Source organism: Felis catus, chromosome A1, assembly GCF_018350175.1.
Source record: "Felis catus isolate Fca126 chromosome A1, F.catus_Fca126_mat1.0, whole genome shotgun sequence".
Lineage (NCBI taxonomy): Eukaryota > Metazoa > Chordata > Mammalia > Carnivora > Felidae > Felis > Felis catus.
The window spans coordinates 172,714,805-172,731,547 of record NC_058368.1 but is presented as its reverse complement, the minus strand read 5'-3'; the positions used below and the strand labels follow the sequence as shown (position 1 = coordinate 172,731,547).

At 54.1% G+C, this 16,743-nt stretch overlaps 1 protein-coding gene across 6 annotated transcripts in view; it reads right to left on the bottom strand.

The window, feature by feature from the left end:
- Positions 1 to 1,808: 1,808 nt before the first annotated feature.
- The window catches only part of PDLIM7 (PDZ and LIM domain 7), an 18,212-nt gene continuing 3,277 nt past the window's right edge, over positions 1,809 to 16,743 (bottom strand). Inside the window, exons 3-13 of one of the 6 annotated variants that reach the window (XM_023259069.2) lie at positions 14,926 to 15,077; positions 14,815 to 14,845; positions 14,210 to 14,328; positions 13,407 to 13,543; positions 13,209 to 13,245; positions 12,112 to 12,182; positions 11,718 to 11,955; positions 10,538 to 10,718; positions 2,511 to 2,631; positions 2,303 to 2,418; positions 1,809 to 2,147 (exon numbers count right to left, since the gene is read on the bottom strand). In XM_023259069.2, coding sequence (XP_023114837.1) covers positions 2,061 to 2,147; positions 2,303 to 2,418; positions 2,511 to 2,631; positions 10,538 to 10,718; positions 11,718 to 11,955; positions 12,112 to 12,182; positions 13,209 to 13,245; positions 13,407 to 13,543; positions 14,210 to 14,328; positions 14,815 to 14,845; positions 14,926 to 15,077 — 1,290 coding nt within the window. In that variant the 3' untranslated portion in view covers positions 1,809 to 2,060. Of the gene's footprint in view, positions 2,148 to 2,302; positions 2,419 to 2,510; positions 2,632 to 10,537; positions 10,719 to 11,717; positions 11,956 to 12,111; positions 12,183 to 12,562; positions 12,903 to 13,208; positions 13,246 to 13,406; positions 13,544 to 13,790; positions 13,808 to 14,209; positions 14,329 to 14,814; positions 14,846 to 14,925; positions 15,078 to 16,743 lie in introns of those variants that run through there. The other 5 variants (XM_023259070.2, XM_023259073.2, XM_023259076.2 and 2 more) reach the window with 5 other exon arrangements.

Below are 16,743 nucleotides of genomic sequence, written 5' to 3'. Positions count from 1 at the left end.
AAAAACCAGATTTCATATTAAAGTCTGAATCTCTGGGTGCCCTTGGTAAACTGTCAGATGTGGCCACAGCTCAGCGTTCACACATGGCGGCCCTTGCTTCAGGCCGAGAGTGGCTGCCCCCAGAAGCTCCCCCCAGACTGCTCCCAGCAGCACTCAGCATCCTTCCCTGTGTTCTTGCTCGCTTGTATCCATGGAAACCAAGGATGGACTGAGAGGGCTTCACGGTTCAAGAGAAGTGGGAGAGAGTGCATTTCTTTGTGGAAGTGAAAGATACTGTGTTTAATATGCTAGGGATGTCTTAGTTCCAAAGGAAACCGCATCTCACCTGCTTTACTCCTGCTGTGGCCTACCTGGGTCCTGCTCCTCAGCCCTCTCTCCGGCCATCAATTACAAGCATCTGTGACCTCCCCATCCCTGTCCCAAACTCATTCCTGAATTGAATCTGAGGTGAATACGGACTTGACTCTTCATCCACTTTCTGAATTTGTCACCTAAATGTCCCACAGGCATGTCATCCAGTCATTTAACATTCATTGGGCATCCACTATGTGCCAGGCACTGTTCTAGGCTCTGAAAATAACACAGGAAGCGCTGCACTTATGCTCCAGGGGTCCTCAGGAGAACACAACAGAGTGGCCGTTTCTTCTCTTAAAAAGGATGGGCCCAAGGACCTGTTGAGATTGTCAGCAACTTCAGATGTGCTAAAGGTCCTCATGCCAGGGAGCCCTGAAGGACAGGTGGCCATGGGCAGGCTGAGTTATCCTAGCCCTAGTTTGGGCTCCTCTCCTCGGTCCCTCTCTAGTGCAGGTGAGATAGGAGAGAAGACAGTCCTCCCAGGGTGGTGGAGGGCATCAGTGGTAAGCAAGGGTCCCCAGAGAAACATGGGGCCACCACCAGAGCCTCCAGGTTTTGTAATAGCAGGCAGAAGGGAGCTTTTAAGGGACACTCGCTGGTGAAGGTGCTTAGTGCCAGCCCATCCCGGGACTGTGTGCCCAGCTTCAGGCCTGGTGTCTAGTGTGGCTCAGGGCTCAGGAGCTATGAAACCTTCGTCAGGTCTCCTAACCTCTCATGTCTACAATGAGAGTAAACACCTCACAGGGTGGCTGGGAGGATGGCACGGGACAGTGTAAGCAGTGGCTGGTATATTCCAGATGCGTATCAGAATTGCCTTCTTGCCTCTCCTGACCTCTCATCCTTCAGGCCCCCACTCTAGGCTCCATGGGGTCTGTCATCGGGTCCCATCTCTGCCAAATCACTCTCTGCTCCTCCCTTCCTGTGGCTCCTGCCCCTCCTCCTCGTCCCTCTCCTTCTGTCCACCTTGCTCACAGTTCTCGGAACTCTTTTACAACACAAATCTGAACTGGTTGCTTCCTATTTCACACTCTTCTGTGCCCTGACACCCCTACCCCACCCTCAAGATGAAGTCCCAGATCCTTGGCCTGGCACTTGTGGCTTCCCAGGACCTGAGGGCTGCACTCTCCAGCCTTACCCTCTGTTGCAGCACAGGGCTGACACCTCTGGGCCTTCACTCTGGCTGTCACTGTTTTCCATACCCCATTTCTGCAGATGTACCTCCAACTCCTCCTTTCTGACCTCCAAGCCAGTCCAGATTAGGCGCCCCCCACTTCTGTAGGTGCTGGGGCCCACACATGCGATCCCCATTTACCTCCTCCTGCAGACCATGAGCTGTCCAAGTCCCCATCACAAGGATAACCAGGATGGCTAGCCCTGGGAAAACCATCTTAATCTCCACCCTGCTGTGCCTCAAACCACACCTTTCCTAATGCATAGGCAGCACACATGGGGCATAGCTGGATATAGGTTTATTGTGGCACTGAATGTGAACAGGGACTGGTGTGGCCAGCACCGATGTGTGGTGGTGGTGGAGGGAGTGGGGGGAAATGGAGGGGGTAGGGCAGGGCCCAGGGAACCCCAGGCTCAGGCCAGGAATTGGGGTTGGGGTGACCTTTGCCAACCCTATCCAGAAATCTGGGGTGATGACTCAAGAACTGGCAATCCCTCTGGCTGGGCTGGATGAGGCAGCAGTGGATGGGAGGGGCTCACACATGGGAAAAGGCGTGGCTCTTGCAGAGGGGCTTGTCCTTCTTGGAGTAGAAAGTCTTTCCTTCCAGGTTGATCTGGCATATCTGAGGACAGCCAAGGTCAAGTCACATGCGGTTGGGGGTGGCAGGAGAGTCCCCATCCCAACCTCTCAGGAATTCCAGAGGCAGGGGGTGGGAGGGAGGCTGGTAAAGAACATGGCACAGGGGTGAGACCCAAGTCCAGGGAGGGGGGCACTCACCGCACACACGAAGCAAGTGTCATGCCAGCTGAAGCCCAGCGCCTCCAGGAAGCGGTCCCCTGCATCGATCTTGAAGTCACAGCCCCGGCATTTCGTGCCAAACATCTTCTCATAGTCTGAGGATGGAGGCAGAGAGGAAGGGGGCACTGGGTTCTGGCCTGCCCCACCCCCATCCCTTACCCGTGCCCCCCCTTTGCCACCCCCCTACCTCGCTCGCAGTAGGGTGCGCCTTCCTCCATGTAAAAGGCCCTGTTCCGAATGGGCGTCTTGCAGGCCGCGCAGGTAAAGCAGTGCACATGCCAGGTCATCTTTAGGGCATGCATGATCTCCTAGGAGGATGCTACAGTCACCAGGCAGCTCAGCCCCTCCTCTCCAGAGCTGGGGACACAGGAAGGCTGGCCTTGGGCCCTCTTCCTTCCTGTGGTAAATGTTACATCTGCACATACACCATTCTCACTCTGCCTCGGGCCCTGAGGTCTCCCCGCGGATGTCCACTATGTTTCTGAGATTTGCCGTGTCCAAATCTCAGCTCCTAACCTCTGTATCCCAAACCTGCCTCCCTGACAGCTGTCCCTATCTCAGTTGACAGCAACTCCATCCTTCCATCTGCTCAGGCCATATGCCCTGCTTTCTCTCATGCACCACATCGGATCCTCCAGGAACTCCTGCTGGGTCCGCCTTCAAGGTGAATCCAGATCTTGCCCACTTCTTACTTCCTATCTGACGTGGGGTGTGAACCTCAGGCACCCCTGGCCTTGGTGATGCACAGTAACACTGACTTCTGAGCTCCTCCTTCTGCCCCTACAGACTGATACCAACCTGAGTGAGACCACATTCCCCTCTGCTCGAATGCCTCCCTGCCTTTCCCTCTGGCCTCTGTATCCTCTGAGCTCCCCACATGGCCTCTTGCCTATGGTTGATGCACCGGGCCTGCCAGTCTTGGGGCTTCACGCTGGCTGTCCCCTCTGCCTGGACTGCTCTACCCCAGGTATCTCCACGTCTCACCCCTCACTGCCTTCAAGTTTCTGCTTCAATATCCCTTTCTCCATGAGGCCCGTTCTGACAACACCAGTTAATACTTCCTAGTCTGCCTTTCCTTTTTTTTTTTAATTAAAAAAAATTTTTTTAAATGTTTATTTACTTTTGAAAAAGAGAGAGACCGAGCACGAGCAAGAGAGGGGCAGAGAGAGAGGGAGACACAGAATCCGAAGCAGACTCCAGGCTTCAAGCTGTCAGCACAGAGCCTGATGCTGGGCTTGAACTCACGAACTATGAAATCATGACCTGAGCTGAAGTCGGATGCTTAACCGACTTAAGCCACCCATGTGCCCCCAATCTGCCTTTCCAATGCCATGTTCCCAATACTTTTAACTCTGTTCTCTTTATCCCTGAACATTTTTACTAACACACCACCAAGTAATTTACTTATTGTGTCTATGGCTTATCATCTGCCTTTCCTCCCTTCTTCCTGCTCAGATGTAAAGTCAAGGAGGGAGCGAGTTGTGACTATTCTATTAGTGGATGTACTGTAACAGTGCCTGTCTCTGTGGGTGCTCATCAGCAAATATTTGCGAGTTAACCTGCACTACTGGAGTGGGAGGAAGCAGAGGCTCAGGGAGAGTCTGTGCTCTCACTGGCCTCGGCTGTCAATCCTGAGGACCCTTGGGCCAACCAGGGTCAGCAGCATTCAGATCTAGAGCAGGCAGAGGGCAGTGTGGGGCTTTGAGGGGGTCGGATCTGTGGCTCCAACCAGACCTTGCTTCTTAGCTGGGTAACTTGGCCAAGTTACCTCCTCTTGACAGTTGGTTCCTTCCCTTGTGATCTGGGAACCTAATCCCAGCCTTGCAGGTTGTTGTAAGAATGCTCCTAACAGGGGCGCCTGGGTGGCTCAGTCGGTTAAGTGTCCGACTTCGGCTCAGGTCATGATCTCACGGTTCGTGAGTTCAAGCCCCGCGTCGGGCTCTGTGCTGACAGCTCAGAACCTGGAGCCTGTTTCAGATTCTGTGTCTCCCTCTCTCTCTCTCTGACCCTCCCCCGTTCATGCTCTGTCTCTCTATGTCTCAAAAACAAATAAACGTTAAAAAAAAAAAAAAAAAAGAATACTCCTACATTTATGTTGGGGGTCCCAGACCCTGTGCCTGCCAAGGTGTCATTGGGGGAGCACCTATTTCTGCCTGTAGGGATGGTGAAGACCAGTTTGTGCAGAAATGCCTGGAAGGGTCAGGTTGAAATCTAGGTGTTAAAGTGAAATCTGATTTTCAAATGGTGCCCACTAATTTATTATTATTTTTGTTGTTGTTTATTTATTTTTGAGAGAGTGTGTGTGAGAGTGTGAGCAGGGGAGGAGCAGGGGGAGGGGGTGGACAGAGGATTCGAAACGGGCTCTGTGCTGACAGCAGCGAGCCCAATGGAGGGCTTGAACTCACAAACTGCAAGATCATGACCTGAGCCAAAATTGGACACTCAACCAATTAAGCTACCCAGGCGCCCCTATTGCCCATTAATTTAAAAGGACAATGTAGACCAAGCAAGACATGTGGGCGGCACCTAGCTCTCAGACGGCCTATCTGTGCCCTCTGCATCTATGTCACATCTCACATATACCTCACAACCATCCTGGCCAGGAAGTTACTGCCACCATTTTAGTGAGGCCCAGAGACAGTGACTTGCACCAGGTCACATAGTCAAGAGATGGTAGAAATGGGTTTTGTGCCCAAGTCTGGCTAGCTTCAAAGCTGGCTCTTCCCACTGTCTGGTGTTGCCTCTTTTCAAGGAGCGGACCAAGGGTCCAAGGGAAGGAACTTGGCTGCAAGCTGGCAAGCTGGCAGGACAGGGGGCTCGGGCAAGAGCATGGGCAGCCCAGAGCTGGGTCCAGTGGATGTGTGAGCAGGGAGGCAGATTTCTGCTGGTATCCAGAAGAACCTGTAAGTCAGTTACCAGTGTTTATTTTACGCCCTAGTTCCTAAATCTGTCTGCCTCTCCCATCCCCACTGCCCTGACCCAGGCCCCAGCAGCCTGTTCCCTTCCCTAGCTCTGTTTCCCCCTTCCCAGAGGAAGCTTGCTGCAGCACAGCTGACCTCATCAGCCCCAGCTCCAATCTCCTAACACGGCCCCCGCTCACCTCTTCTGCCTCATCTCACACCCTTCCCAGGTGTTACCTTGTGATACAAGCTATTCCTTCTGCTTGGAGTGCTCTTTCCTGACCCTTCTTCAAGCTAATTCCTACTCATTTTTAAAGTTCAGCTTAGAGGCCACTTCCATCCATTCCTTCAACCATTTACTGACCACCTCCTGTACACAGAGCCCAATCTAAAGCAAGAGCAAAACAGCCCTGGTCCCAGCCCATGGAGTTCACACCTGGGGAAAAGATGGGGCAAAAGGACTGGGAAGTAATGAGCAAACTGTGGGAGCCCTAGCCTGGTAGAAGGATTACATCTCATGGGAGGTGTTCCTAAGGAAATGATATGAGTCCAAGATGAGAAGGAACAAGATAAAAAGGGTGCTAAACTAGTATTCCTGGTGGAGAGGACAGAATGTGCAAAGGTCCTGTGGTAAGGGAAACAGCACACTGGCAAAATGAAAGGGCCCACATGACTGGAGCACTGGAGAGGGGCTAGTGATGAGAGGTGAGCCTAAAGAGTATAGGTTTCCAAGGGCACCTATGTGACTCAGTTGGTTGAGCGTCTGACTCCTGGTTTTGGCTCAGGTCATGATCCCAGGGTCATGGGATCAAGCCCTGCATCAGGCTCCGTGCTGAGTGTGGAGCCTGTTTAAGATTCTCTCTCTCCTTCTCTCTGCCTTTTCTCTGGTTCGTGCTCTTTCTCTCTCAAGAAAGAAAGAGAAAGAATGAAAGAACAAAAGAAAAGAGTATAGGATTCCAGATGTGGTCCCCAAACCAGGGTAGGCCCCATCTAATGTGTCACTCATGCTGTGCTGCTTCCCTCCACCTCCACTGAGACAATTTGACTGTCCTGTATTTCTCTCCTCGTGCTCCACGCTGATCTCCCAGGGCAGGCACAGTTCTCAGCTCTGGGTGCAGACAGGGCATGGAGCACCCAGCAGGTTGCGGAGGTAAGCTTCCTTCACCTTCCCCCCAGGGTGAGGTGGGGGCTTCCTAGAGTTTGTCAGGTCCTGAGTCCTTGTAAGAGGGGAAGCTAAGGGCCCCTGAGTTTCTGTGGAACATTAGCCTGAGCTGGGGCACGAGAGGGTTTGCCACCCAAGGCTTACTCCAGGACCTGGGAGCCAGCCAGGCCCTATTAGCCTTGGCTTCCCATCTGTGGCCTGGGTGATAACCCTGCCCACCCGGGAAGGGGGAGTGAGGTAGGACAAGAGTGCAGTGTAACACAGACAGAGCAGTCATTGAACAGGAGGGCCTTGATTTGTAGATGCCCAGCTCAGGAAAGGTTCTGGGATCCAGCCCATTCTGTTAAAACAGTTTAATGGGGTATGGCCTAGCCTGGCTGGGAAATGACTATGATCTTGGGCAAAATTCCCTCATCTAAAAGACGGGAATACCAAACTGACTTCCTATAGTACAATTGTGAAGCCGGATGCCTACACACTTTAAGTGCACCACAACACAAATTGGCATTACAGTGACAAAGACTGTGATCATATCCAATTCCCCCTTCCTGTCTACTGATGGAACCTCCATTTTTTGCTGGGCACATGACTGCCCCAAAGATACTATATTTCCCAGCCTCTCTTACAGCTCAGCAGGGTCATGTGACTGGGATTTGGCCAATGGGATGGAAGCACAAGGGTTGGGTGGCAGCATCTTCTAAAGATGGCTGCCACAAGACTTCCATTCCTTCTTCCCTTTCCAGCTTCCTGCTGGCTGAAACGTGGAGATTTTTAGCTGAGGCTCAAGGGTCTTCTTGGACTGTTTAGTAAGCCTGTGCTGAGAATGGCCAAGGATCAAGATACAGAAGCCTAGATCTGTCTACTAGTCCTGGACTGCCCACATCTGGACTTTCTTAAGTGGGAAATAAGCTGCCACTATTTTGAGTTTTCTACTGCTCATGCTCAAAGTAATCCTTACTAATATGAACATCACCACAGAGCTCTCTGGCCACATCTGGTACCTCTGCCTCTGTATCCAGAAATAAGGAGAGGCATAAATGTCAGGAAGAGCCCAAGCGGGGAGTCAACAGTGCCTGGGGCCACTCCAGCATAGCTCTCATGCTCTGTAACCTTGGGCAGTTTCTCCTCCTCTCTGGGTGTCAATTTCCATACATATACAACAGGAACCCTTTTAGCTTTCACCCTGCCTGTTCTGCCCCCTTTGCCTCTGACTGTACCCTTGGCTCCTGACATCCTCTGAGTCTTCCCATCCTAGTGTGAGCTCCTGCGGGCAGGGCCTGTTACTTCACAACGTGTCCTCAAGCATGGGTCACACTATCTGGCACACTGCCCACACTTAAGAGAATGAATGGGGGAAGGCAGATGGTCCATCACTCTTTGCTCATGACACACACTGACCAAAGTCCCAAGCCTGGCTCCTGTTGGCAGCTAGGTTGCCCTGCAGAAAATATGGCCAGGCTCTACTGTGTGCTTAGCTTCAGTGGGAAGAACAGGATTTTTTAGTGTTTATTAACTTTGAAAGAGAGAGAGACAGAGAGAATCCCAAGCAGTCCCTACACTGTCAGTGCAGAGCCCGACGCAGGGCTCAAACCCATGAATCGTGAGATCATGCCTGAGCCAAAACCAAGAGTTGGACACAACTCACTGAGCCACCCAGGCACCCCAGGATTTTTAAAATCAAGATTATTATTATTTTTTAAAATGTTTTTATTTATTCTTGAGAGAGAGAGAGCATGAGCAAGGGAAGGGCAGAGAGAGAGGGAGACAGAGGATCTGAGGCGGGGTCTGTGCTGACAGCAGTGAGTCCAATGTGGGGCTGGAACTCACGAACTGTAATATCACGACCTGAGCCGAAGTTGGATGCTCAACCGATTGAGCCACCCCGGAGCCCCGGAAAGAACAGGATTTTGAATCACAAATTTGAGTGTCTGCATTTCTGGCTTTGTCACTCCATAGTTCTATGCCCTTCAGACACAGTGAGTTACCTGTCAGTTTCTGTCCTCTCATGCACTGACATGGCAGACACTATGGATTGGCCTCCCCAAAGCCTGTCATGACCCTCTTCCTTTTCCCCTTCCTTTCTTATGGGAGACAAAGGCTAAAATACTGAGTTTACCAAAATCCCCTACAGCCCAGGTGCTCATAGGATAACAATTCCAAACACAGAGATGAAGATGCAAGTTTCTGGTTTTTCTTCCAGAGTCAAAAAGCAAAACCTTGTTAAAATAATGCCATTTGGCCCTTCCCTCTCCTTCCTGCCTGAATATACAAGAATATCAGGCCTGGGGCTTGAGTAGTCATCTGGTAACCATGATATGATAGGCTTGGGGACAAGGGTCCACATGCTAAGGATTTCCGAGCCAAAGGCAGGAAAAGACTAATAGGCATCCTTAAGCTGCTGTTTCAGCTCTGGAATTCTTTTTATTTATTTTTATTTTTTTATTTTTAAAATTCTTTAATCTTTATTCACTTTTGAGAGACAGAGCATGAGTGGGGGAGGGGCAGAGAGAGAGGGGGGACACAGAATCCAATCCAAAGCAGGCTCCAGGCTCTGAGCTGTCAGCACGGAGCCTGATACAGGGCTCGAACCCACGACCCATAAGATCATGACCTGAGCCAGAGTCGGATGCTCAACTGACCGAGCTACTCAGGTGCCCCTCTGGAATTCTTTTTAAATGTTTATTTTTTTTTTATTTTTGAGAGACAGACTGAAAGCAGAGGAGAGGCAGAGAGAGGGAAAGAGCGAGAATCCCAAGCAGGCTCCACGCTGATGGCAGAGTCTGATATGGGGCTTGAACTCACGAACCGTGAGATCATGACCTGAGACGAAGTCGGACGCTTAACCAACTGAGCCACCCAGCCGCCCCAACTCTGGAATTCTTATGGCTGAAGTAAATAACCGCTTCTGTTTAAATCTCTGCGGTAAGGTTTAGTTATTGCAGCTGAATGCAATCCCACGGACACAGCCAGCATCTCTTATTTTGGCCTCATCAGCACCTACCTTCTTTCTTTGGGTAATGTCATCTTGTTTTATTTCAGGGAACCAATCCTCCCTCACTCAGTCTATGGTTCAGGTAGGGCTGCCTGACCCCTGCTTCGGTGGGTGTCACCTGGGCTTGGCTAATCCGAGTCCTAGGGATTGGTCCAGAGATGGGCATGTGACACAAGCTATTCCAGTGAGCATCAGCACCGGGCCCCTTGACGCATCAGCTTGCACGGAGGTGCAAGCTTCTCTTTGCAGTGCTAAGCTGGGGAGATGTAACCCTGGCACCACTGTGGCACCGTCTTTGCCACCTTCTTGGGAAAAGTACGCGGGCAACAAGGCCAACGCAGACAAAAACAGACGCAAGTAGTGGAAAAAGTCCTGATGACCCCGAGACCTGCAGTCAGCAGGGCCTGAAGTTGGTGCCCCTTGGGCGTTCTGATTATTTGAGCTGATACACATATCCCTCGCTTTTCGAATGTCAATGTTACACCACCTCACTTTTATGAGAGACCCGCCAACTGAAAGGAATCCGATAAGGAATTTTGCTTTTAGGAAGAAAGGCGAAAAGTGAAAACAGCGTTCAGCGTTTTGTTTTGTAGTGAGCCATTACTGAGGCAGCACACACCCTGTACCCTGAGCAGCAAGCGGCCCCGCCCAGCTCCTTCCCTGGAAACCACACTCAGCATCTCAGCATCAAGCAGCCACAGTTCTGAACTGTGTCTATGAGCATCTGTGCTTTATCTCAATTTACTTCGTGCATCTGTTAGCAAGATGTGTCCTAAGGTACCAGAAAAGCCTACAAGAGGTTATTTTTTGGGTCTGGGAATGCTCAAGTTTTTTTTCCATATAAATGAACAGTACTTGCTTCTTCACTTTATGCCATTTTGGCTTGGGAAAGTTTTCATAGGAACACTCTACTTTCAGAGAACCGGGGAAACCTGTACACTCTTTCTTGCTTGAGCCCCTCTGAGCAGGATTTTGGTCATTTGTTAAGAGGATCCTGGTTAACACAAAATGAGGCCAATGTAGCAGACTGTTTATGAAGCTGCTAAGGATCCAAAGGGCTCATGACAGGAGAGCCTCTAGGCCTAAGAGTTGCTCAATAGTACTCCTCAATGCTGACAGGGTCAGATTCACCCTCCCACCCACCTGCCAGCCCTACTCACGCCTGTGATCTTCTTCTTGCACTTGGCACAGCTGGGTGCATAGCGCACATCATAGCAGGGGGGGCAGAAGATGGCACCCTTCTCCTCAAAGAAGCCGCCCTCTTCCAGGACCTTCCCACACTGGCTGCACACAAATTCCTCAGGGTGGTATGCATGGCCCAGTGCCACCAGGTAGCGGCCCCTAAGAGGGAGGCGAGGGCAGTAAGTGGGAGTGTATGCAGAAGAGGTGGGAGGTCCTGGCCAGAGCCCAAGTGGGTTTAGTGAACACCTGTTCTGAAGCCTGGAAGGGAAACCCTTTCTCCCAATTTTCCAAATAAAGGAGAAACAGGCTTGGGAGGTGACCCAAGTGATGACACAGTGATGAAACTGTGCTGCTTTGATGACAAGAGATGGGGACAGAGGCAGCATTGGAATAAGGAGGATTACATTGGGTGGGGGCGGCTGACTTGGGCCTAATGAGACAAACCAGAGGAGTTGGTGCCCTGGGGACGGGAGGCCCAGAGTGCCCATCAGCTCCGAAAACCAGTAGGTACCTGAGCCGACCCTGGTGCCCACCCTGTCCCACTTGCCTAGTCCATCTGGCCTGGATAAGGGCCTGCAGGTCCCAAATAAATGAGGGTGTCTGAAGAAGGGGATTCTCTGCAGAGCCTGAGAGCTGACAGGAGTCGAGAGCAGTGCGAGACCAGGGCTGAGAACTACCAAGATTCTAGAAGCCAGCATACTGACTCTGGGGGGCTGTGTGACCTTGCTGGGCCCCAGGGAACAGTGCAAGGAGAGAGAGGCCTCTGGCCTGTCTACTCTGAGAGCAGAGATTTGGCAGAGACCAAGTGAGCAGGAAGGAGAGGCAGAGGAGCTGGGAGGGGCAGGCCCTTCCCTGCCCAGACAGCAGCCTTTCTAGGGGTGCTGCTTGAATGTATTGTTGGTACTTCCTCCATTTCAGCAGGGCAAACACTGATAGAGGCTGATGCAGGGTGGGGTGGGGGAAGTAATGCAGGATGCAGAATCTGAGGACCTAGGCCAGGTCCCTGCCCCCAATGCAACTGGGAACTGAATCCTTATCCTCCCACAGTGACAGCTGAGATGAGTGGGGAGGCAGACGGGGGAGCAGAGGTCGGAAAGATGCCAGGGCCAGGCTTTAGGACAGGAAAGGCCAGGATAGGAAAGGAACCGGGCCACCCACCGGATGACCTTGTGGCACTGGTGGCACACGGGAGTCTTGCCATTGCTGCCACCACCTGCTCCTGTGCCTCCTCCAGTGGCTGCCTGCACGATGGAGGTGCGGTTCTGCAGAGGTGTGGGTGTGGCTGGCTGGCTGTGCCGGGTCAACACCGTGCTGGTCTTGTCCGGGGCGTAGCGCTCAGCAAATGCAGGGTCCACAGCCCAGGGTGGGCGGCTAGTGGGGCTGGGGGTGGTAGGGCCTGCCAGGGCCAAGGAAAGTGGCTCCAGGGGGTTGCCCAGGGACCCCAAGTGTCAGAGGGTCGAGCCAGGGGCAACTTGGAGCACCCCCCCCCCTCACCCTGCATGCCCCTGGAGGCTACCCACCCTTCCCAAGGCCCAAGCCCACTCTCTCTCACCAGGCCAGGGTTCCTGGGGTGTAGCTGAGGCTGGGGCTGGGGCTTCTGTCCTGGGCACCTGGCTGCAAGATCTGCCATTCAAGGCCCTGTATGGCTGGAGCTCCTGGCATGGCCCCACCCCCCAACCTTGGTCTTCCTGGCCCCATGGGAGATGACTGGGTACATGAGAGTTGCTGGGCTGGACTCCAGGTCCCACTGGGATAGGTATGTGTAGGGCAGCTTCTCCTAGTCAGGTTCTAGCCATCAGGTATGTTGTGTGGGACTGGGAGGTGGAGAAGGGCTCTCCCTTCTGAGGCAGCTCTTGAGGCTTCCTCATTCCAGAGATCTAGCTCTGATGGCAGGTACTACCCCTCACTGAGACCCAGACTGGCATGGCCCACACTGGGTTTGAACACCTAACACCCCCACACCCAAAACAAGCCCACAAAGATAGAAGACAAAGGCGGAGAAAGCAGGGCTGAGAATGTTTATTTCCATGCCTAAGCCAGCACAGACCTGGCAGATAGCAGTACCATAGGGCAAAGAGGGAAGGCAGTGTCAGACAGAGCCAGGCTCTCTGCCAGGCCAGCAGGAGGCTCAGTCCAGGGGCAGGAAAGGAGTGGGTAGGCAGAAGCTGCAGCAACCAAGGGGGGTGCCCTCGGTGGGAGGAACAGAAGAGAGAGGCAGAGAGGGCAGCCGGCCGGTGAGGGCCAAGCTACGACTGCACGTTGAGCACGTGGGCAGAGCGCTGGTGGTGCCAGTCCCGGAGGCGGGTGTAGCGTGGGCTCTGCAGCTCCAGGACATACTTTTCCCTGGGGGGGGCAGAGAGAGAAGAAGGAGGAAGTAGAAGGAAGGAGGTGAAAGGGAGGAAGGGAGGGAGGATGGAAAAGAAGAAGGAAGGAAGGAAGGAAGGAAGGAAGGAAGGAAGGGAGGGAGGGAGGGAGGGAGGGAGGGAGGGAGGGAGGAAGGAAGGAAGGAAGGAAGGAAGGAAGGAAGGAAGGAAGGAAGGAAGGAAAATGGAGAGCCCTGGTTGTGGACCCTCAGAAGCAGACATAGGGCAGTGGCTGGAATGGAAGAGACAAGAGGTAAGAAAGAGGGGCTACTGCCCATCCTTTTACCTTGATTTCTTCAGGTGTTCCTCATCCGGGTCTTGCACTGAGAGGGCAGAGGCAGGCATTGACCAAGGGAAGACAGAAGGCCACCCCAGCCCTGAGCCCTGGCAGAAGGTCACAGGGCGCCAGAGCAGGCTCCATTTGAGCCCAGGCCCAGGCTAGGGGCCAGCAGGAGAGTCCGCCCTGCCCTGGGCTGGCACTTACTGAACTCGGTGCCCGTGAGGTGGGCAAGGATGCGGAAGGAACGGGACTGGCCTGTCCCGGGCCGAGGCCGCCAGTCCTCTGTGTCCTCCATCAGCCGCTGCTTGCTGGCATCTGGAACCAGCGGCCGGAGCGGCTGTCTGTGGGGAGGGCGTGGCTCAGAACTTCATGCTGGGGGTGGGTAGTGGGGGCAGCCCCTCCCAGCATTGGTGCATGTGGGCTATGGTGCTTAGGAGAGTGGAGGAGGGCAAGGCCAGGGCCCTGCTAGGTGAGGGGTGGGGAGGGTAGCTATGTGAGAGGAAAGGAGGGCAACTAGGGTAGGGAGGGGCCACCGCCCAGAATGCCAAAAGGAAGGAAGAAAGGAACAGGCAGAGGGGGCTCACTGACTTGTCAGGGGTCTGCACCTGTGAAGGAAATAGACAGATGGACAGATAAAGGGACAAAGGGACAGACACAAGGAAGAAGAAAAATGGCAAGGGGTCAGAGTAGCCAGGGGCAAGGCTGTACTGAGTGTCTGGGGCTCAGTTGGCCCGACACCACACCCCAATCCCAGGCCACCAGTGGGGGGGACCCTGCCTAGTTCAGAGCCTCCAGGAGGGCAGACCCTGGGCAGGAGCCACACCCTCAGAGGGGCCCTGTATCTACAGCCCCCGCCCCAGCCGCCAGGGGTCACTGCCGCACGGATCTGCCTCATGGTTCCAGCCGGGCTGAGGCGCAACGCAGACTGAGCAGCAGCGCGGGCAGCGGGCTTGGGGCCTTGGACAGATGGCGTGGGCGTGAGAGGTTGGTGGGCAGGACCGACGTACCCATTCTGCTGCAGGGCGCTGTCAGCGGGCGGGGGCGCCCCAAAGGGCCGGGCCGTCTTGTTGAGGGAGGCGCTGGGTGCAAAGGTGTACCGCGGGGGGTCCGCGGCAGGGGCCAGGGCCTGGGCGGAGACAGAGCCGGGCAGGGCGGGCAGGGAGGACGCTGGGCAGGGGGAACGCTCAGCCGGAGGTGAATGCCCCCCTGGCGTGTCGTGGAGAGGACAGCGGTGCTCCAGCCCCACCCCCACACATCTGGACAGAGGCCTAGGGGAGGTGGGGGGGTGCTCAGGTTTCAAGGGGCCCATTTGGGAGGAATGATCTCAGCCCACGCGGGCCAAAGGGCAGACGAGTACGGCTTGTAGCACAGGCCAGCGGAAGGCAGCGGACAGATAGGCAGTCATGCATGGTGCCCAGACCGTGCGGCAGCCCCTGGAACCAACTCCCAGTCTCCCAGACTCTCCCAGCTCTGGCCCCATCCTCTACTCCAGGCCAGGGATGGAAGTATCAAGGCTCCTAGTTGCCAGGGAGGGCAGGTCAGCCCAATAGTCCAATCCTACCCCTCCAACCACCCAGATGTCTCGCTCACATGTCCCACGTCCGTTGCCTACCTTCTGCGGTTTGCTCTGAGCCGGCTGGGCCCTGGAGGAGAAGGGGAAGGGGTGATAGGAGGCCAGGCCTGAGGGTGCCCCCATCCACCAGACAGGCCAGGGCCCTTGTACCTGCTGAGACCCAGGCTGAGGCGCTCCCCACAGGCACGAATCTTGTTCTGGGCTTCAATGTGTGTGAGGCCCCCTGCATTCTCACCATCGATGCTCAGCACCCAGTCACCCACAGCCACGCCTGCCTGTGAAGCTTTGCCTCCAGGAGTCAGCTGCAGACAGATGGAAGGTCATGGAGGCCCAAGCCTCTGCAGACCAAACTGAAGCCAACATTAGTCAACTCTGCTTAAGCTGCCCCACTTCTAGAACCTGGAGGCCTTTTCATTCAACATATTTCTGGGCAGCTGCTGAATACTAAAACAATCTGGGAGGGGTGGAGTTCACCTGAACCTCACAATCACCCCAATCACTATTTAGTTGTTTGTTCACCTCCATGACCCTCCTCCCCGCAGCCCAGAAACTGCTATGATGTCAACAAGCAGCCACCTTCAGGTTAAACCCCAAGCTTCTCAACTTCAACCACAGCCCTTGAACCCCCTGCTGGCCTCCTGCCTGGGCTATTTTGCCCACCCTCTGGCTTGTGCATATGGTGAGCTCCTCTGTGACGCTGAGAGGTGCTCTCACTGACCTCTTACAATCCCAGCACCCTGTCCTGCAGTCATCTGCAGGGATCTGCCAGGACCCTTTGAGAGCCAGGAACAGGCCCCCATCATCTCCAGGTACCCCATGAAGTGCTTGAAAGGGGCCCAAGGTGTCAGCTAGGGCTGTAAAAGAGTGTCACCCCCAAGCCTTCAATTGCCACATCACCCTCTTCCCTAATCCTTTGGGCTCTGCCTTGGGAATCTCTGGTTCCTGTGGCAAATAAGGTAATAGTGGCTGGCAGTAATGGTCACCACTAGCATGAACTGAGCCTGCCAGGAAGGACTTCTGGGAAGTGGTGGGCCTTGATGAAAGGACAACGGGATGTGTTGCCCAGGGGGTGAGAGAGTCTACTTAATGATGGCCTTGAGTGCTGGGGCGGGGAAGGAACCAGGACTTGGCCTTGAGGTTAGGAGGGGCCATCAGCAGTTTGAAAGCTCCAGTGGGGTATTTCCCAGACCCCTGATAGAGGTAACCCTGACAAATCCCACTGGACCCTACTGGCCCTCTAGCCCGGAGGCAGCGACCCAGAAAGGGGTGGGACAGCTGTTCATGGGTTTAAGCCCACAGGGCTGCCCAGGTTTCTGGCAAGAAGCCTGGCATTAAGTAGACTTTTATGGGGGAAGTGCTGGAAGGCAAATTCACACTTCATAGGTCAGGGGGGCGGGGGGGGGGGGTGTAGAACTGCGACTGGCTATCCGTGGCCCCAGGAGGCTCCCTAGTGGGCTGAAGCACAGACTGAGTTGAGGAAGGGAGAGGGGAGGTAGGAGGTTCCAGAGAGATCTCCAGAAGGCAGAGAGACCAGATGCAGAGACTGACAGCAAGACTGACTAGGGCAAGAAGAGAGAGCTGGCTCTATTGCATGCTTGGGAGGTTACAAGGGCAAGACAGCTGGGTGCCTCCTTCTTCATCTGCTACATGGTAACAAAAACAGCTTACATTTATTGAGCACCTAGTACTGTCACATACTAACAGTGAATCTTCCAACAACCTGTGGAGTGGAGTCTCAGATTATATGCATTTTACACATGAGAAAAAAGACAGGTTATGTAACTTGCCTCAAGCTGCTCAGTTAGTCAAGAGGCAGGGCCAGGTCTGACGCTGACCTTAAGGCTCCACTAGTAGGCTACCTCTGCTGGGTGTTGGGACCCAACTCAGAGGTCAGCCCACCTAGAACAACTTGCTACTCTCTGGCTGGGTCTGGGGCCTAGATCTCTCTTGCTTTCAGTTCAATCCAAC